We start from the raw sequence: 21,997 nt of genomic DNA, 5'->3' as shown, positions 1-21,997 counted from the left end.
TTATTTTGGTGCCACCCACAACGAAGGAATCCTTCCTGTTTGCCATCCCTGGGTTCTGCCTGCTGTCAGCTTGAGGCCTACCAGGCACTGCGTCCTGCTGGAGGAGGGCACAGCTGATCTCATTTCTGCCCTACAGATTCCCTCACTAAATGGACCATTTGCTTTCATGGCAGTAATTGATTTAAGGCTGCGGAAGAAGCAGCCAAAGCCACAGACAGTATTGAACCTCACTGCTGTTTATTCAGTAAATTAATAAACACTAATAGAGGAGCCTTGAAGTTCTCAGCAGTGAAGTCAGCTATTTGCAAGCCAGGTGTTTGGTGGCAGGTGTGACACCCAGCATTATAGACCGGGGGCATGGATGGTAGAGATGGTTATATTTTATATAAGAAAATATATAGAAGAGCAGCCCCCCTGCCTGCCCCCATCCTCTGCTCTTCCTCCTCTGGGAGCTGTGTCCTAATGATGCCATCTTTCTCACTTTCTTTTATTAGGTGCAAAACAACGCCCTGCCATGGTAGGATCCCAGCCAGCGCTTTGCTCCTTAGGGCTGAGCTCTGCAAAGGTGGGGTCTGGCAAACAGCAACTTCAGGTGCCCAACTTCAGCAGTCTCCCCGGTCAGTCTGGCATCGGGCACTTTTTTCCCCCTTTCTCCACATCCCTGCTCAGTGCAAGTGGTGGCAAGCTGCATCACCTCCAGGCCTTCCCTGCCCTCATGGTGCAGGCATTAGGTGCAGGCTGTGCTGCTGGAGTTCTATTTCCAGGAGCAGCACTGAGCTCCCTGATGCTTTCACTGTTAGTGTAGATGTCAGCAATGATATAAGTGCCTCACTGAACAGCTTCAAACAGCAGGAAGTGCACCCACCTTGCTTAAAAGAGAGCTGAGGAAATGGATTTCTTTTTTAACCCAAATGGCACAGTGCTCTTCTGGCTGAGAGCCCCATCCTTACTGCTTCCTGCAGCGTGTGCAGTGCTGGGGCAGCAGCCACAAGGGGCTCATGGTGAGGGGCAAACTGACCCCGTGAGCTGAGAGTTTTGGTTCCACATGGTGCCAGCAAGCAGCTGGCCTTAATTGAAGCATCATTCCACAAAAAAGCATATATTTTAACTACAGCTAATTAATTCTCATGGGAAATCAGTGTGCAGTGAAGCAGCTACCACCTATTCACCTATTTTTCCTCCTTCCACTGTTCTGTGACCCTCTGCTTTAGGAGGACAGCTCATCAGGCTGCCCTGTGCTCTCCTCCCTCCCCTGTGCCTCCAGCTGACCCAGGACCATGCAGGACCCTGTCTCCATCCTCCTCCCTGCTGCTGTTCTCCAGGGTTACTCAGCATGGCTCAGAGGAGCACAAGCCCACTGGGCCCAAGGTGGGCCCATCCTGCTCCTGCACATAGGACACTGGGATGAGCCAAGTGCTGTGGGTACACCACAAGTTTCTAGAGACTAAGCGAGAGCTAATTAATGTGTAAATGTGGCCTCATTAACAGGGGAAGCTATAAATACCACTGTACCTGGCTGCACGCTGCAAGAAGGAGGTGGCTGGCTCACTCCTCTTGATGTTAAGCAGAACTGGTTTCCCGTATTTCTCAGCCCTAGTCTCAGGGGTCATCCTTCCTCTGCACCAGGTTCATTGCTTCAGAGCCCAACACACACAGTTGGTTCCAGCTGCCTCTCCCCTGTTCTTATCCCTGCTGCTTTGAGCAGTGTGACATTCATGGAGGTAGACAGCAGGGGACCCCTCATGCTCCCTCTCCCTGCATCTTTAATAACCAGGCATGGCAGCCATAACACCACTACATTTCACAGCTGGGCTCCCAACCCCTCTTAGTCAGCTGCTGGGAACAGCAGGGCAGGCCAGGGGCACAAAGCACACATCAGTGTGGTCCCAAATAGTTGCCAGAAAGGTTGAGGTGCCTCCCAGCACCAGGAGGGGGGAAGGCCTTGGGTCACAATTCCCCTCTGCTTTCCTCCGCTGTGTGTGGCCAGGTGCCTTGGAGGCGGTGCGAGGTCTGTAGGCTGAGTGAGACCTCTAATAAGATATAACCATGTCTCATTCCTGACACCAGGGTGCTTACAAAAATCTTTTGACCCAACTAAAGCATTAACCATTATTGCCTTACAGCTTATCCACATATTGGACCTCCCATCCTGCCCTGTCTGGGACCTGGCTGTGACAAGGCCTGAGGATGAGGAGGGCAGAGGAGGCGGCTGTCCTGTGGGAGCCCGGAAAGCCGCTCTGGCTTCCCATACGGAAAGTAGCCCTGGAGAAAGGCTTTGTTTCCACTTCCTATTGTTTTTCCTGCTTGCCATGGCCAGGCTGCTGGTGGCCCTTGCTCCATGGGACGTTCCCCACTGCCCTCTGCCCCTCCAGCAGAGGAGGAGGGCAGGTTTGGGGCAGGACAGAGCCGCCTCCTCCTCCTGCTGTGGGGATGTGGCTGCGGAATAATGGAGGTAGCAGGGAGCGCTGCCAGGAGCCTGGCTGCTACTGACAACAGAGCGGCTTTTCCTGCCATTTCCTTTGTTTGGGATTAAACAGCCAATGAAAAAAAAATGATAATAATACTTAAAATAGCTTCCAGGCCCTGCTGGTGCTCCAGCAATCCTGCTGTGCCCAGCACAACCAAAAGCCACGGTGGAGGTATTCCTGTGGTGACCACCCTATTCCTACCCACCCTGATGTGCCTACAAAACACCACACAGCGGTGAGGGAATAAGTAAATGGAGAAGGGATTGTCAGTCAATCCTGAGCACTTGAGCCCTTGGGGGAAGAATGTCCTGTGACCAAACCATCCCTCATGGTCGTGCTTTGCAGGCACAGCCTGCTGGCTTACCTGAACTCCATGCAGGTTTCACCCAACACCAACTCCATGGCCCACTGCTCTCGTGGTGCCTCAGGCCTCTGAAATTCCCACCCTGCAGTGGGAAGGCAGAACAAGGGCACAGGCTCATCCCCTCCTCCTTTCCTCAAGGCAGGCTGCTGGAGCTGGAGCTGTAATTCCTAAATCCCGATTCTTTAACCACAGCCCCATCTAATGGCACAAACGACAGCTGCTCCATGAAGTGCTGGTGACAGAACTAGAGGACTTGTCCAACTCAGAGGGCAACGCAGCCATCCAGAGGGACCTCAACAGGCTGAGTGGGAAAGAACATCAAGGAGTTCAAGAAGGGCAAAGCACTGCGTCTGCAGAACAACCCCTGGGGCCACACAGCTGGAAAGCAGCTCTGCAGAAAAGCCTGGGAGTCCTGGTGGACACTGAGTTGAACATGAGTCAGCAACATGTATTTGCTGCTAAGAAGGCTGATAGTTGGTTAAGCAAGACTTCCCCTTGGTGAATTCATGCTATGTCTATGACTTCCTTCTCCTCCATGTGCTTGGAAATGGCTTCATCACCTTCCCAGGGATCACACTTTAACTGGACCCACACCCACTTGCACATAAAGCAAGACAAACCTTAACACATTTTTTCTTTAGAAGGGAAATGTCTTCTCTGCAAACCAGAACCAAACTGTAAAAGGGCTTTAAAAGAGTCATGCAAACCTCTGCTAGTTGCTCTGCACTCACTTTGCAGCCTTGTGAGAATATCCACAAGAAGGACACAAACAACTTCAGGTGTTTTATAGGCTGCTTCAGAGGCACACTGCTAAGCACAGTGTAGAAATCAGATCCAAGGTTATCAGTGTTGGAGCCCTCTGCTGTAACCTACACCTGCACTGCAAAGAGCAGAGGCCTTGAACATCTTGTATTAGCACATAGGTTTGTTCATCTTGCAGCTCGTGTCCCTGTTTCCCACTACATGAAAGGGGGAGAGGGGGCAGCACAGATAACACAGAACAGGTAAAGGCCAGGAACAGAACTTACCACAAAGAACAAGTGGCACCTTTTTTCTTCATTCCTTGTGATTCCATTTCTCCTAGGATACCCAATGAGAGCTTTGCACACATAGTATCACTGATCCAAATGTTTTCATGTACATCTTTAAGCCCAGCAGCCATTGTTTCTATGAGCCAGGTACCTCTGAAGGGCTGTCAGTGTGCAACCAGAAGGTTGGTGAGGAAAGGTTTGGGATGAAGTTTCATGCTCTGCCATTACCTTCCAATACACAGTGCCAGATGCAGCAGGTAGTGGCTTTTGAAGCAACAGATCTGCAAGTACAGAACTCACACATGACTGCCATATCAGCACAGGCAGGCTGCCCCCGGGTGACTTTCTTCAGCTCCTACAAATGCACTAATGAAAGACTTGGCAGGATTGGCTGCCAGAAGAGTGACAGCATCACTCAAGTCAGAAAGCAGGCTCTGCATTGCTGGTCTAGATGCTTCCAACTGCACAGAGCTGTTAGTTTGGAGAAGAGCACCTAGAACATGGATGAAGGGTGGCTGCTTTGCTTCTCTTTACACTTCAACAGGTCCACACAGCCTACTTTCCTAATTTCTAGAGCAACCGCATAAGGAGATGGTTTAATGGTTCAACTACCTCTTGCCCTCCTCTGACAGCAGATGGTGCCTTAAAGCTTACTTACCTCAAAAGCTGCATTCAGATGCATACACCACTTACCCTGTGTCTTACAAATGAAAGGCATAAAGAGCTAAAACACAAGGGGTGGGGAAGGGTGATGAAGTTCATGAAGGCAAGCAGCCAAACCACTGTGTTTGGAATCTAGGATTGCCGAGTCTAGGTTGCACCCCCTCGATCTATTGCAAATGACTCAGTTCATCTCAGAAACATTTGATAACCCTCTTGTAGCAGAGAGCTACCTTAAGTGAGCTGTAAGGAGTACAGCACTTTACCTTTAATTGGAGAAAGGGGAGTTTATGTACACATGAAACACATCCATTTACGGTAGGCTTGCTGCTGTAATTTGCTTCTTGATGCACTTGTCGGTTTCACGTGAAACTAATTTGTGATAGAAGCAGACCAATATAGGGCAATTAGAAGAGAGATGAGGAAAAGGAAGTTCAGACAAAACAGCACTTACTTGTTTTGTTCTTACTGAAGAGGCCGCTGCTGCTCCCCTGTGAGATCCTGAAGCACAAGCTCAAGAGCCTGCTGACTGCAGGCACAAATGATGGTAAGAGGACCTGAAAAATGACTGAACACACGAGAAACCCTCTCCTGGCTTCAGTACCCTGCTTGCTAGCAGCTTGGATGCTGCTAAATCAAGCTAAATCAAGCCAAGGTTGATTTAGGCCAAGAGAAGCCTCAGTGTAGCTTGGCTTTCTTGCCTTCCCTCCCACTCATAGTCCTGCCCGTCTCTTACTCTTTGAGCCAAGAGTAATCCCAGGAGCCTGTAGCACAACCTCAGGCATCTGTTACTGCCACACAAATCCTGCACCAGTCCAGGACTAACCAGCAGGTCCCAGAAAAACATGGGAACACAATTGTGTGAATGCTGCAGCTGCACCAGCAGTACCTGACTGAGTGAGCTGGAACCACCCCGCTGCTGCAGGGGGCTCAGGCTCTTTGGGAGAGCACAGCAGGGTCTGCTGCTTCCTGGGGCTGGGCTCAGCTCGTTAAACCTCAGGGGCAAAGGCAGGCCCACTTCTCCCAGGCAGAAGCCAGCTCACAGCTTTTGGCTGCCTGCACCTGACCCTTTTTCATACAGAAAATCACTTCCCAAAGTGATTACACTGTTCAAGCTGTTCCAGTATTGACAGACAGCATCATCCAGCAAGCTGGGAACATTTGTCGAAGAGAGCTTTTAGCCCAAGTGGTTCAGCTACCGAAACCACAGCATCAGCACAGCACTGACTTGTTCCAAAAGGAAAGGGAAGATGACAAGCAGTATCACAGCTGAATAGCCAGACGTAGCAATGCCAAGGTTCCCAAATTAATGAAAAGCCAACAGTATTACAGATAAATGTATTTTAATTAGGATTAAATACTATCTCAGGGCATCTTGAAATCGCACTTGTACTGTACTAACCAACAGCCAGAGGCAATAAAAAAAGTCTGAAAACGTAAAAGTTGAACATCAAGACATGACAGTAAGTGCTGCCATGTAAAGCGACAAACACCGCTTCCAAGGACAGATACTCTTCAGAGGAAAAAAAGGTGTAACATCTTCGTATGGACAAAAATCTCAATCCAAGACTGGAAGAAATATATTAGTGCCTGCCTTTTTTTTTTAAAAGTTGTTTTTTTGTTTTTACATTAAATACATTTCTTTCTTTAAAAGCAAAGTACTTTCTAAATCCACGGTTTATATACTGTATGTACACAAAAGCAGAACATTGTACAGTGTGTTGGATAAAGCAGCACTAACTAGCTACAAGCTGGTACGGTGTTGCTGAACCAAACGTAAGATGACAAGTTAAGCACTCTAGGAGAAGAACCTCCGTGGTTGGTATGAGTAAAGTAAAATATCATGTATGTACAAAGCGATTATTATAACAAAACCCCCAAACTCAACGCCATTTGCTGTGGAACTGTACATGCTGCAGCTAACCAATGGAAACCTTACTGCAAAAACCAATCCGACAGGCCCTAAGGAACCATTTCAGTAACAAAGTGCACTGCTGAAGCAGAGAGCCCTCCCACAAGTCGTTGTCGTAACATATCACCCCTTGGGCGCAAGGCTCCAAGCAAAGTGGGTATTTAACATGTTCTCCAGCAGCCACCTGCATTTTCTGGCTACACAGAACAAGAAATGCCCTAACAAAGCCATTCAAACCAGATGAGACTGAGATGAAAGCTATGTTGTTAGGTGTCTGTATGTGCATCCTGGCTTTCTGCAGACAGTTACAGACTGAACAGAAAGCCCACACCAAAGCACCACCACTCAGGTTCAAATGGACAGGCAGTGATTGCCAAAATCAGTGCAATACTAATTTTGACACTTCCAAGTGACTTAGTGCTCTTCCGATGCACAACATGCTCCACTCAGGTTTAACAAAAAAACAAACCAAAGAGTTGTGCAGATTTTTTTTTTCTTTCCCAAACTTATAAATAGTTTGTGCCCTATTTCAAAGCCAGTTGCCTCCACAAATGTTCTAGGGTTAACAGCAGGGCAGAGATTAAGGCTCTACTCGTTACGTATACTTACAACTGTCCTGCAGTTTGTGTCTTCAGAAGAGGTTACCTGCTGTACCTTCAAGATGTTGACCATCCTTGCCTAAAGCTTACACTGGTTTAAGGAACTGAACGTTTCTTCTTTGATGAGGACAGACTCGAGACAACTTGTTTCTAAACTTGCATCAACTGAAATTTTAAGTTTTAATGGTGTAAAAATCTGACATTTGATTACAGTTAAGAGAAACTTGCTACACAGCAAACTGCATCCAAATCTACTGGTTACTGATGGGACCTGTACATTAACTGTTAACAAATTATTGAAAGCATCCAAACTTGGAAACCTCAGATCACCCAGCCAGTGAACTAGTGATCCCCTCCCCCTTTTTACACGAGGCTTTAACAAATACAGCTGATGCGACCTCAGGCACTGGAGCCAATGATTGCCATTGGTTAACTCCAATACCCCAAAGGGCTAGGGAGATCCTGTGTTAAGCCCAATGCAATATGCATTAGTGTCATGGAGCAGGAAGATCCCAGTGTTTACTTGTTAAAGTTCACACAAACCATACAGATACAGACAGGATAAGACAGACTCAAAAGGATCCATTATGCTTGAAGAAATTTCCAAATAAAACGGCATCTTCTGCACAGCCCAGCCTCAAACACAGCCAAACTTATCTAGTATAATAAACTCTGTAGTAAACTGTTTTTGACCGCCATAGAGAGTAGGAGTTGTCAAATTTCAGGAGATAAACTCCTCTCCCTGGGTACTGGTGGCTGCCAGCATACACTTCTTCGTGACAGTCTCGTCTGTACACAGGCACTATTTCATCTAGCTGAGGCTTGTTGGCATTCTTTTTGGCTTTTTCTTCACTGCTAGCATTTTCTGTAAGCAGAAAAAAAAAGCATCAGTTAACAAGGGTAACTGTTAAAACCAAGCTCTGACACTCCCTTGTATCCATTTGAAGCAGACAAGGCATTCTACTTTGTTAGCTGAAGGAGTTCACACCAAGCCTGCAGCAAAAGCATTGGGAGGGAAGAGCAACAAGCATGGGTTATTCACTGCAAAAGTACCAGTTAGTGCCCCTTTAAGAAAGCAAATCATCAGTTTACCATTGCAAAACTGCACAGGAGGAAAGGCAAGTTTGCCTTTGGTTCAGTCTAGGCATCGCTTGCTTTATACACAAGCTTTACACCTTGATATTAAAACATGCCAAATCCAACATAGCTGTCTTGTTTGCAAAGATGCTAAACTATTTCTGATCGAGGCATTTCCCACCCTGACTGCCACTGATCTTTCAACATACATGCTACTAACTGATCACGTAACAGAAATATGCAGAAGGTCACCTCTTCCTATGGCAGAGCAGTTCCATCTAAGCAAGTTGCATGACTGTTTCATAACGCATTTTTCTGATGGCATGCCAGGCTCCCCTGTAGGCACAGCCTGTAACCTGGGTCTTGGCCACTATAAGGAACTGCTCTTCAAAGCTGCTTTGTTGAAGCCTCAAGGAAGTTTCTTCCTCAAAAAGAGTTTATGAACAGCCAGGCAAGATTTTTCTTAGGGTTTTCAATATGCAGATTTACTATGCTCTATTATAGCGCAGGTTTCAAGAGGGCACTCTTAAGTTACAAGCAATAGACTGAAAAAAGGACTTCCCATCCTCAACTATCACAATCAACTAATGTTCAAATGAGACTTCTGAAGTTGCAGTCAGAAATTTGCTTTTTCTTTGAAGTTGAAGACAAGATGCCAGTTAGATGGAAGCCATGCGCTGCAGGCAGAGATGTGAAAGCTAAATGACAAGACAGCGTGGTTTCCCTGCACAGCAATTTCTGCTAGACTAGAATTTCATAAAAATAAGCACGCTTACCTTCCTCTTCATCCTCATCATCACTGGATTCGCTGACATGCACACTCACTGCAGTATTAGGGGAGTCTGTCCATTCAAAATACACCCCAAAACCAATGTCATAATTGTCTGTAGCAAACTCCCAAAAGAGGTACGACCCCTCTTCATGAGTTGGTACTCTAACTGTAACCACTTCCCCTCGGCCCACCGTGATCACAGAGTCTGCATCCTGACGGATTTTTTCTTTGAAGTCTTTTATCTGGGGTCGTGTCCACATTGATGGAGCAGCTATCACCGGAACAGAATCTAGAGGGTGGGAATAACCCAGTTAAGCTTTTGTTTCAGTTATTTATATTGAATACTAAATTGTGTTTGAGGTGCACTTGAGGACAATAAGCATCATAGTTGCTTCCACGCAGACAGGGACTGTGGTACTGAAGGTTTCTTACTGGGTACCCAATCAAGTCTTCTGAGGACTTCCTAGAAGCACTCAGACGAAGGCAAAGGAAGGTTGGAGTAGTAGTCTGGACTGCACACAGGACAGGGCTATGACACAGGGAGGGCAGTAGACACAGAATAAGATTTGGCCTTCTTTTAATCCCCAAGACTAAATCAATGATCAATTTGAACATATTTCTGCACAGAACAGCTTTCTGCAAGAATGGTTACATCCCCTTCCAACACCGCTGGAAAAAAGCTGTCTAAGTCAAGAGTGAAAAGAACTTCTGTATGCCATTCACACTGCTTGAAGTGCTTTCACTACTTTCTGTTTCCCTCCTCTCAAAAACTGTTTTGCCAACACGATATGATCTCCTTCAGAAAAAAAAAAAAGAACCCAGAAATCACACCTAGCTCTTTCATAGATTAATGAAGTCAGGTATGAACAACTGTGGTTCTAATACACCTCATGAAGGTTTCCGTGGTTCATCTTTTTCTAGCTAATCCTACCTTTTGGTCCATTCTCTAATGCTTCTTCCAAAGCCTCCGGATCCAGCTCTTTTTCAGGGTTGTCTGTGTGTGCACTGGTTTGCCCATTAATAGATGGCATCTCCCCTTGGGCAGGTACATTCACCTTGGATGCAGTAGTCAGAGGTGTCCCTGCTGCTGCCACAACCGCCTCCTGCTGTTTCTGCAAGGCTGCCTAAAATGAAAGAAATGCAATCAAGTAAGACAACAGCAACAAAAACAAACCCTGAGCTGCCTCCCTCTTCCAGTAGAGGGTCTAAAGGCAGTCACAAAATCTACCCTCTTCCCCATAAGGAGGCTCAGCATGAAGGACCTGAAGCTGTACTCATTAACCAGCGACAACTGCATGTACTACACATCATGTGAAGACTTTCCAGGCTGGTGGATACAATCTGAACAAGAAGATTCATCTTCTGAATTAATTAGGGCACGTACAATAAACTTAGGCCTAGCTACAAAAGTACTGCATTTCAGTAACCTCTATAATGAAGCAGCAAGGAACTTTCCTACAGAACTTCTGTATATAGCCTTCCCAAACTCAATCTGATCAGAAGCTCATCTAGAAACAGCCATGACACAGCAGTGTTTTTAAACTGCATTAACAGATTCCAAGTTGACTGAGTTACAGAAATCCAAAAGGAAAACACTCCTCAAAAGTGTTATTACAAAAGCTACCTGAATGCTCAGGAACGTGCAAGTGGAACTAGATAATATTAGCTCTGTTACCACTTCTTTTTCATCCTTTCCTGTAGAAGAGTTGTTCAAGTATTGATCTGAAACAAACCCCATTGCCTGGCAGGTGTGTAATTTCATAAGCTGCTGTAAAGGAAAGGATGTTGTTTTTGTCCAGGGTCTCAAAGGACATTAGTCTTCCATACAGAGAAATCAGACAGCTATGATTGAGAGGAGGAGTGCTAAAAGCACAGAAGAAAATTGGCAGCAGTGCCTCAGACACCTCAGTCTCCAGGGAGTGGTACCAATTACAGAAGGCACTGAAGACAAGACTGATGAGATTGCAGCTTTCACTTACTATTATGACACCAAAACATTGGTACCAAGGTGGCATTAAGCTTCAAGAGCAACTTTAGCAGGGTAGGAAGCCTCTGATTTCCCCATACCACTTCAACTTTGCTTCTTCTTTAGTCAGCTCTCTGCTGAGGGCATCATCCTCTTCCAAACACAAATAACTTCACAGGAAGTTAATCAATTAATTTCAGATCTTTAGCTCAAAAACTACAGACTTCAGGCTGGCAGATATCGGCTACTTAAGATCTGGGTCCTACCCACAGAGGTCAGACATGCCACAGTCTACAGCCTGGCTTACATCTGTTTAGGATGCTTACAGATGAACAACTCTGAACATAAAAATAACTTGAGACAATACAGCAAATTCAACAGAGATGCAAGATTCCCCTGAAAATAGGAGTATCCTTTCAAGCCCGCACACAAAATCCCTGGTACTGCTCCCACCAACACAAACAGCCTGTTGCATACAGGCAAACAACATGCCAGATACTGATGTCAGATGAGATGCAAGAGGGAAAGAGAAGTCAGTACTGCCAGAAGCTGACAGCGCAGCCACCTCAAACCCACTAGCAATGCAACTGCTACATACACATTGATCTGAAAACATGTGGCCAGCTAAAGCCTGCTGCTCTTCAGATCCTCACATGTCATATGTATGTGAACAGTCATTTGAACCCATCAGTTTGTTCATGCTCAGCTGCACTGGTACATATTCCCATAAAACTGGGCGTGTAATAGATAGTATAGCACAACACTTGACATTCTCTTTTCAGGGATTGTAGCCAAGTGATTAATAAGAGTTTCTTAACTAATGGCTGCTTCAGAAAGCCCTTTGGAAAGATAAAAATAAAAGACGTTTGGTGTTTGAAAAAGCAGCAGCTTTAATTACTTGAACACTCTTTTTCCCTCCTTCTAGCAATCAGCTTCTCAAGGAGATATAAGTAGGTAAGTTAGCACCTTCCAAAGAGCTTATAAGAAATAAAATCCAAGCTTCTCATCTGGTCTGCCTTACCTGTTGCTGTGCAAGCTGGACTTGATACAACTGCTGCATGTATTGCTGATAGTGCTGCTCTTGGAGCTGTCGAATGAGGATCTGCTGCTGTTCATAGTTGCCGGGATACTGCTGAGCAGCGTACTGCTGGAACTGCATGGCAGTCTGGGAGTTCAGTGCTGCCATGATCTGTTGCCTACATTAGTGGGAGGAGAGCATAGAGATTACAAGCAGCTGGGGTTACTGGGGAAATCCCTGTACTTCAGTGACGGTTAATTTCCACAAAAATAACCCACCGAACCACACCAAAATACCAAAACAAAACAAACAAGTCTACGTAACAGAACAGAGCCTAAAGGTACGTGCAAACGTGGGTTTTGTCTGCCTCATGTTTTGAAAACATCAGGTGTTAAATAAATAAATCAAGAGCTCAAGACAGCTCTCGATCTATAGCCCAGTACAGACACAGTGGTACAAACACATTGCTGTATTTCTCAGACAAGGGGAAAAATTCCACGTCTGGATCCTCCAGAAAACATGCAGAAACCATCCCAGCAGCCCTTGTGCAGCTAGTAATAGGAAGAGACCTGCTGTGGCACTGCATGCCAGACCTTTTTGTTAGGTCTAAACCTACTGTGTTACTACCTTAATTTCCCAGGATATTATTCAACCATAGAAAAGCATGACTGACTGTGGCCTAATTCATAAACATAAAGAACTGCAAAATAGGGCAACTGCATCTCCAGCAGACAAATGCAGAAGCTTCAGGAGGAATGCACTGGTTCACCAAGCAAAGCCTCCATTCTCCTTCTTTCTCCAAAAAGGCAAACAGAAGCCAGATAGTAAAAACACCTACCTTGATCCAGCATTCATTTTTTTAACTGATGCATTACATTCATTAGCAATGAGCTACTGATATTTCAGAGGATTAAAGAATCATGCAAATGGAGGAGTAGTTCTTCTTCTCCTCACCCTCCTTCCCTCCCCTCCTCTAACAAGCCTTGCCAGCACACAGCTGAGATCTGCAAACACTTCACAACATCTAGGAAAAGAATGCCTTCAAGGAGGTAGCATCAGACTTCCAAGTTAGAAAACCTCAACCATGCATTTAAAGAAAAACAAAACACAATGAACTGCAGTTACCTTTTCTAAGGCACTGTCCTCTATGAAAGGACAGAAACTTCCAAGTGACAGCTTAAATAGTTCACCTGAGTGCAGCACAACCCATTTAAGAAGCAGAGCCACACGTTTTGATGAGGTGTAGCGCTCAGACTCACAATCCCCAAACAGAGATTCTCCTCAAACAAGATCTCCCTAGCAATTTTAGCTGAGAGGGCTGCATACAGCAGCATGCTGGGATACTATTGGCTCTTTGCAAACCATGTCTCTCTCAGCTAAGGACTACAAATGTCCCTGTCAGACTAGAGTGCTCTCAATTTCAGATATGCAATTGTAGCAGAACTACTTAAACAGCAAGATAGAATTGTCTCAAGTGCAAGACAGTTACTTTTTCCTAATGCTGGCGCTTTCAGCTACTCACTTTTGCTGTTCCATCCGAAGCCGCTCTTCCTCAATTCTCCTCCTCTCCTCTTCTTCTCTTCTCAGTCTCTCTTCTTCCTCTTGCCTGCGTTTCTCTTCTTCTCTCTGTAACCGCTCAAGCTCCTCTTCTTCACGGCGCCTTCGTTCTTCCTCCTCTCTTCTGCAACATCCACTCAATAAGCTATTGCAGCATTTCTACAACCCTAGGACAAGTTATTTGCAACAAGCTGTAACCTACCTTTTGCCTACCTAAGGAATCTTTTTCATTTGGCGCCATCTCCTCCCACTTCAACTCGGGGAAATGTCTTACTACACACCAGGAGAAAACCTATCACTTGGTGTTACTGCGCTTTGCAGTGCAACAAATATAAACTCTGTATTTTAATTCAGCAGTCATTGTAACCTACAATACTTTTTTCCATTCTCTGCTACTAGTATCTGGAAAAACATCTTCCAAGCTTCAATATATGTTCAATAATCACAGACACTACTGTTTAATAACCACATTATGTATAAAGGATGCAGGATAGCCTTTATCGAGTCACTAACTCTTAGTAAACTCTGAGGGCAGATATTTTGTGAATTGCGCATCTTGCCACATTTTTAAAAGCCCCTGCATTCTAGGTATACGCACCTCAGAAACAGCCATCCATTACTAGTAAAGTTAAAAGCCTTAAAGAGAGAAGGTGGTGCTGCAGCTACCTGAACTTCAAGCCTCTCTCCTCTCCAAAGTAACGCTGTCAACTGAAGCTATCTGTGACACTGTCCATAGATCAACAATCATATATTCAATATTCTCCCCAACACCGAGAAATGAAACATTACCTTTTCTTTTCTTGTTCTTCTTTTTCTATCTTGTGTGAAGTAACATATGTTGAGAACAAGTGGCAGCACCTATTTAGGAGCTTAACAAATTCTGTCATGGCTTCTTGCTTTGACATGTTTCCAAGGGCAGCCCATTCCTTCCTAAGGGAGAGAGAGAAGACAACTCAACTCCTTGCTGGCCAGTAGGGTGCTCAGAAAGCCCAGAAAAGGAATAGGAGTTGGGAGACCAGTAAGCAAACAGCAACATGCAGCACTTCAGAGAAAACATGACCCATTCAAAGACAGAACTTAAACCCATAGATTACAGTGTTCTCTTCTACCAAATAACCATTTCATACATGAGCACCAAGTGCTTACATGAAATTTAGTACTTACCATGAACTCTACTTAGAACTCCAAACTGTGTCCAAAAACTTCCCAGATACAAATCAGCTGGCTAATTCACTTGTTTAATCATTCTTCCACTCTAGTTTATGGGAAAAAATGCCTACACTTTCCCAGATGAACAAACACAGTAACTAACCTAATCAAATCAAATGCAACAGTTTGGTTCTTCCTAAAAGAATCCATCTGAGCAGAAACAGTGCACTGGGTACAGCTCTGAGAAGCAAAGAGCAACACAGCACTGGCCTTCATAACTAGAAACAGTCAACAAGAGAACTGCAAGCAACAAAGATTGTCCTGATCTCATCAAAATCTACTCGGGGTCTGAATGCAACAGATGATTTCAGAGGTTCTCTTTAATCTAACTACCACGAAGGCTCCGCCAAGTGCTGTTAGCGCTGGCAAGGGACTCAGCCTGTTGCAACTCTGGTGTAAAGTTAGGAGAAAGATACTCAGGCCTGCGTGTTAACCAAGTCTTTAAACTGCTATTTAAAAAAACTGGGCTGTTGGCAGAGCAGCTTCTCCTAACGTAGTTAAAAAAACACCCAAGAATTGCCTCATGGCTCCTTTACTGAATTGTGACTCAGATTTCAGTGATGTGTTTGAAGAGGCTGCTTTTGCTTTCACACACACCCATACTGAGGCAATCCATGCGCTTTTTTTACTGTTGAAATTGGATGGCATTTACTTCAGACAGGAAAAACAGAGTTAAGATCAACAAAGGCCTTTACCTTCTATCATTCCCCAGCACATCAAAGAACCCAACTTCAGGGCAAGTATCAGGGTTATAAGGTCCCAGCAGAACCTGCTTGTGCAGTGCCACAAGTCTGAGTTTTTCTTCATATGTTGGATGAAAGGCTTTGCCATCTTTTTCTGTAGAGGAAAAGAACGTTTCACTGTTACGATTAACTTGTTAAGCACAGGACAGCAAAGAGTATTTTGTATAATCACAAGCTCCTCTCTGAAAAAGAAGACACCAAAGGTGAAGTCACAGACTAAGTCAAGCTCCATTCAAATCAAACAGTTTGTCCAAAAGAAACACACCTAACGTCAGCTGAGCTGCAGAGAGGAAAACAGAATTAAGTGGAAATCTTCCCAGAGGCAGTTGGATGGCTGCACATTGCGATGGCTACTGGAGTCAATCCTCACAATAAGGAATCTTAGAGGTGACTCAATCAGCATCAGAGCCTACAGAGATGCCTTAAGAACTCTATCAGAATCCCGGGAGTTCCATACTACCACCTTCTAAAGCAAACCTGGTTAGATGCCATCACACATTCCCCTATTGAGGAAAATGTGCACTGATTTAAAGCATTTGAATTCCTCAGCTAGGACTTCGCTCAACCCATTTATCAAACTGTCACAACAGATCTAAGAAACAGGCATCACTATATGCAATCACGCTGCCTGTTAAAAAAAAAGACCATTTCCTCGAGCAGAATAACAAGCAAATTCGCATCACCTCTTTCTGAAGGGACTGAAATGAGGAAGCTGCTATCAGAGGAACACAACAGACACTTCACATGGCTGTACCGACTGCTTTCCATTCAGTTGTGAATCAGAGCGAAGCTGCCAGTGGCCCCCAGCTCTCCTTTATTGTGAAGGTCGCTCTGGAGCAAATCGTTCCGAGCCCCAAACCGGACACTTCAATTCATAGTCAGCCATTAGAGCTGACACAAATTGCAGAACTGCTCAGCTTGTGACCGTAAGCAGAGTTGTTACTGGGAAATCAGAGCAGAAGGGGGGGTAGGAAATCTCTCTTGTGGCCTGCTGAGAATCTGAGCGAGTATTTCTGAAAGCTGAGAACCGGAGACAGCTCCACAGGGAAAGTGTTTGCAGGGTACAGCAAGAAGGCTGGTTTTGACACAGTAAGGCTGGTATGCCACTGGACTTCCTCAGTCAAAAACTAGCAAGGAATGACTGTATGCATGCCACTAGTATTTAAGCTAAGATCGTGTTAGGAAGGTAAGCATTTAATCTTTTATTATCCACTCCTAGAAGTCCATTTCACTCTTTCAGAACCTCAAGTACTTGCACTTTGCCCAGCATCTCGTAACTTTACAGCAAATAGCTATTTCAGCTCCAAAAGCCCAGCAGCCTTGACAAGAACCAGTGGTCCCTTCCCACCCCAGGAGCCTTCAGAGATCAAACCACCACATCCTGCAACTCCACCTGAGGATATGGCACTTTCAGTAACAAAGCCAGCACAGATAAAAACTCTCTCCCTAGGTTTCTTACCTTGCTCTTCAGCCACCCCAAGAGTCCTTCAGCTTCTCCCTCACTTCCCACTTCACAATTAACTCAGAACTTATTAGCTAGCAAGCATTTCTTTTAACCTCAGTAAATAGCAATAGCAAGCTCTCTGAAAGCACACTTCATATCCTTACATGCTCTGCAGGGCTGCTGCCTCAGCCACCCAGCATAAGGGTTTGCACTCACTTCTGAACAGGGTTAAAGCCAAAGAAAAAGACCATATCACTCCACAGCTAAGGCAGCACGTCTGCATTTTCACAGAACAGAAGTCAGAGCTCAAGGCTTAACTAACAAGGGAAACTGCACATACAGAGAATGGTGACCCAAAGGAAGAAGAAAAGCAAGCTAAACAAGAGAGGACAAAAATAAGAGACAGACATTCAGTGACTTGGAGATAATGTAGATCAGAAGCAAGCTCTAAGCGAAGCATTTCAGGTCAGCCGAGGGAATGAAGTCACATCCCACTCATTTTTCAGTTGAATTCTTCAGCAGAAACCATGCTGTACAATTACCCCAAAGACTCAGATGTGTTGAGAGTTAAAATGAAACAGAGGAGCTGGAGCCATCTGCAGAGCTAAATGCGCTAAGAGAGCTTTAGTCAGCCCAGATAAGCAGAAGAGCTGAATCCATTCAAGCATCTGTGGAGCACCAGTCAAGTAGGCATCACCTTCATACCTTATACAGCTGACAGGAAGCTGAAGAATATCAGTTTCAAGTAACACACTGAGAAATCCTGACGACATGCAGAAGTACAGTACAGCAACTTCACAACCTTCTGTATGCCACTGGTATTCCTCCTGCTGCAAGGCCAGAGAAAGGCCCAGCTGTCTTACAGACAATTCATAGTCCTTATTGACCATATCTCAAACCATCACCCATAGAAAATGCAGTGCTCATCACCTGAACATCACACTAGCGGCAGACAAGACTACGTAGTAATTAAGGTATGCTTGCATGAACAAGGCTTTAGGCCTGCTGCAGTAACAGCCCATATGTACTTCACTTATGACATGAAGCAGCCTACCCAAAACACTGCAAGAAGGACCAGCTCCCACTTACTGCCAGCTCAGGCCTCAGAGATGCATGCCATGAAGACACAGCACTGTCCCTATACTGCCAGGCCTGGCAGGAAGGTCCCTGCACACCTACCATCAGCTATTGAGGCCAGAGCCCTCCTGACAGCGACTCTTTGTCCAGATGCCCACCCAACAGAGATTCCTCAGCAGGGACCCCGCATACAAACACAAAAAGATGAAGCCAGTCCAACAGCAAGTAATGAAAAGCAGATAATGCAAATGGATGTCACTGTGTGGCAATGCACTACCAGCATCACCACTGTTACACCTCTGTAACACAGAAAAAGTACATCTCAAGTCAGATATACTGCACAACTTGCTGCATCTTCTGCTCCCGCTCACCTACTGCACTCCCTCTCAATGTCCAGTTCCCATGGGATGGCTTTCAGCCCCAGCTGTCTACAAGAAGCCAGAAAACAGCTTCAACTGCGACTTGTTGCCTCACAGCTTTTAAAAGCAGGTATCACGTATATTAATGCAGCTCATTTGCAGAGCTTTGATGGGTGACACCAAGACTGAGAAACATGAGAGGCGAATCCCTGCCTGCAGAGCCCAGTGAGTGCTCTCCTATACTCAGCATCAACAGAAGGATAATCAACCTGCCCTTCCTGTCAGATCTGATACAGATACATTATAGGGTTTTCCCATCTTCTTTAAAGCAAGCATCTATGTAACTAATGAGCTACAAACATGCCATCAAATGAGAACACAAACAACAAGGTCAAACAATTCACTGTGGACGATACACTGCTGAGGCTGAAGTTGCATTCTTGTCAGGATAAGAGGAAACAACTTGGAGCAGTCAAACAACATTTGAATACTTAAGATAGCAGGAGAGCCTTCAGATAACAGAACGATACAGTTTATAACATGCTGCCCATCCAGACATAAGGCTCCGCAAACCACTGCAGGCAGCGCATGAACACTGCAGGGAGTGCGATGGTATTTCAAACATATAATATGGAAAACTGTACAGCTAGGTGACACTGGAACAGACTTGCTGACACTAAGCACGCTGCCCCCCCCCAAGTGCAGGATACAGCCTACACCTCCACTGAGCCATCTCCACCGACTGAGCTTTGTACCAGTTCCACAGGCAAAATTAGCTGTCAAAAGCGCTTCTGTCAGCTGCCTCTGTCTTTCTCAGAGCTGGAATAAAGCAGCTTTGAAGGCTCTTCAATACAGCAGCTCAGCTTCCGTGGTGTTTTTCACATTGTGTTTACACGCATTCCCACCTTGTCCTGTCACTGAGCAGTTTTGCAAGGTACCACCTCAGACAAGCATCAGCAGTCAGTGTAACATGCCTCAGGTATTTTGTTCCAAATCAGCTTTCCAGGAAGCGCATGCATTATGAATGCATTATGAGCAGAGCTCAGTTTACACACTGATACAGAACAGCAGCTGCTTAACTGGTGATCACCCGCTTACCCTTCAGCATCCAGTGACTTCTTTAGCCTCCCTGCCCCAGCTCCCACAGCAGCACTTTAAGCAAATACCAAAGGTGCCACTCTTAGATAATAGCTTATGTTTTCTGCTCGCTTCATGGAAGCAGCATAAGCAGTTAACATCATATATAGAAGCTCTGGCATCAGCCAGCATTAAGATCAAGTCTGCCAAACAACACCCCACCTCTGGACCAGCACAGTCTTAAGAATAACAATGAGAAGTGAGGCCTCAGCACTGATCTATGCTGACAAGTACCAGCCTTCACATCCCCCAGATGTTACTCCTTTAAGTAAAGCAGGGAGATGTGTGTGTCTCTCAGCATCCACACAGCTGCCCACGTCCATGGTTGTTGTCACAGTGGATAAACTGAAACAACTTGGAAACAAGAGCACTTATTTTCAGAGCCATGCAGGTGTAGAATGAACTGAGCCTTCAATAAGAAGGCAGCAACAAGAAAGAGACACCTGAGACACAGCAGATACACCGCAATATCTGTAACCTGGATGCAAGTAGCACCTCAATGACCCCTCACCCTTCAAAAGGAGATGAATGTAAGGTGTAATTACCACAGGATGAGAAGCACTGGCAGCACACTACATGCTATGACTGAGTTGTTTCACTTTTACACCACTACTCGTTTTGGTCGAACATCAAACTGAAGACACCATGAGATAACACTCGACTGAGATAAGGAATTTCCCGCTGCAGAGATATTCCTTCCCACAGTGTGATTTACAAACAAATACTCAGTAGGAAACAAACTCCCTCGAGCTCCATGTTTTACAGAGCAGCACGTTGGGAGCTGCAGTGCCTCCAGCCCAACACGTGGCTGCGGCAACTTCTGGCACAGAAAACCCAGCCCTTCCTGGTTCACAGAACAGCACAGGTTAAAAAACAAGCACAAAATCAAACGCAGAGACACCAGCAGCAGCAGCAGCCCCATCTCGGCCCGCAGGATCGGAGCGCTGTGCTGCACCTGGCGGGGAGCCGCGCTGTGACACCCGGCTGTGCCCACACAGCCCAGCCCGCTCCTTCCCACAGACACGGCGGTGCGAGGCGCAGCCCCGACGGCACTTAAAGCCAACGTGCCCTCCCCGCGTTCCCACGGCTGTTCCCTCAGCATCCAAAAGCGAGGATGCTTTATTAATTTATTTCCTCCCGCTTTCAGGCCGGTGCTGCGCACCCCCCGCCCCAGCTCCCCGGTGCAGTTACCCTTGAAGAAGCGCAGTGCCAGCCCGTACAGCTCCTCCAGCGCGAAGCCCCAGCTCCGCTCCGGGCTCAGCGCCGCCTCCTCCCCGCCGGCCTCCACCTGGCTCTGGCAGCCGGGCCCCGCTCGGTTCCGCCCCGCGGCCGAATCCCCGTGTCCGGGCCGCGCTTCGCAGGGCGGCGCCTCAGCGTTGGGGCTCAGGGTCAGCCCGTCCACAGACACCTCCAGCCGCTCCGCGCTCAGAGCCACCGCCATCCTCCGGCTCCGCTGCGGCGGCCACGTCCCGACTTCCCGTTCCCTCCGACCCGGAACATCCGGCCCCGTCCCGCCTGGTACCGCCCCCATAGCAGGCCGCTCTCAGCTCCGCCCCCTCTATGGGCTCCCCTCGTTTCTGTTCGTTCAGGTTTCGGCTGAGGATCACAAATAGAGGACTACAGAACAACGGAGCATCGCCTCCTTCAGTCAGTTTTACTTCCCAGGGCACGCAGCTCTGGCTGTGTGGCACCATCTCATGCACCGAGCTAACGGCAGCACAGATAACGCTATCTCGTTCATGCCTGCACCCTGCTTTGCAAGCATCAGATCCGGCTTCGCATCAAGACTTGTTAGTTCATCTGCAAGATGACCTTCAGTCTGCTGTCAGTTTTCATCTGGCACGTTTCCTGCTTAGTTTGCAGAGGCCACCCTTACATACATACATACATACATATATATTTGCATTAATTTTGTGGTTTAACACATAGTAAGCTTAACATTCATCTTTCCACTTCAAGAAATGTTGAGTTCTTTATCCCAAAATACATCCTTAAAGAAACTGACATTCTTACTGGTCCCTGTGGGGTTTGCTGTGTTTCTGTAAGATGGAAGGGAATAGTTCCATTTTATACACCAGCAAACCCAGAGGCGTTTCTGCTTCATGGCAGAAGCTGCCTGCAGTCAGGCAGCCCTTAGTTTCCCCACATGTCTGGAGGCCAAGCTGAATCCAAGCTGCTCCGCGAGTTTGACAAGCTGATGTGGAGAAGGATGGCAGAAAACTGATTGATCTCATAGCAGGGTCTCTCTTGTACCAAATATTTGATGCTTCTAGTAAACATGTGACTATTTGTCTCTTCTTGTGCCAGCCCTGCTATGTCCTACAACAGACATGCCAGCAGAGCGGGTTTCTCCACTGTATGCAGTGTAGTCTGCTGGAGAGGTCCCAGCTGGAGAGCAAGACATCTGTCAGTGTAGCATCCAACTGAGCATGGCTATGGCCGGCATGCTCTGCTGCAGCTCTGCAGCCTGGTGTGTGGCTGTTCAGAGCCACCAGGCAGCACAGATTTACCCTCAGCGTCTCTCTGCACAGCTGTCTGGTGAGCGTCGGATGGACCCACTACATCCACTCTGCTCTGCTCCATGTGCTTTGGGGCCCTGTTTAT

General features: G+C 46.3%; 1 protein-coding gene across 1 annotated transcript; it reads right to left on the bottom strand.

Annotated features, from left to right (window-relative positions):
• Window positions 1–6,102: 6,102 nt before the first annotated feature.
• ACBD3 (acyl-CoA binding domain containing 3) lies at window positions 6,103–20,897 on the bottom strand. The gene is made up of 8 exons (XM_015857103.2): window positions 20,585–20,897; window positions 15,329–15,470; window positions 14,214–14,354; window positions 13,390–13,548; window positions 11,871–12,045; window positions 9,815–10,007; window positions 8,888–9,172; window positions 6,103–7,899 (listed from the first exon to the last, which is right to left on the bottom strand). The coding sequence occupies exons 1-8, from the start codon at window positions 20,832–20,834 to the stop codon at window positions 7,688–7,690; spliced, it is 1,557 nt and encodes a 518-aa protein (XP_015712589.1). The 5' UTR covers window positions 20,835–20,897; the 3' UTR covers window positions 6,103–7,687.
• Between the last annotated feature and the right edge of the window lie 1,100 nt (window positions 20,898–21,997).

The sequence above is a fragment of the Coturnix japonica genome, chromosome 3 (assembly GCF_001577835.2).
Source record: "Coturnix japonica isolate 7356 chromosome 3, Coturnix japonica 2.1, whole genome shotgun sequence".
NCBI classification, from domain to species: domain Eukaryota; kingdom Metazoa; phylum Chordata; class Aves; order Galliformes; family Phasianidae; genus Coturnix; species Coturnix japonica.
This window is presented reverse-complemented; position numbering and strand designations above follow the sequence as displayed.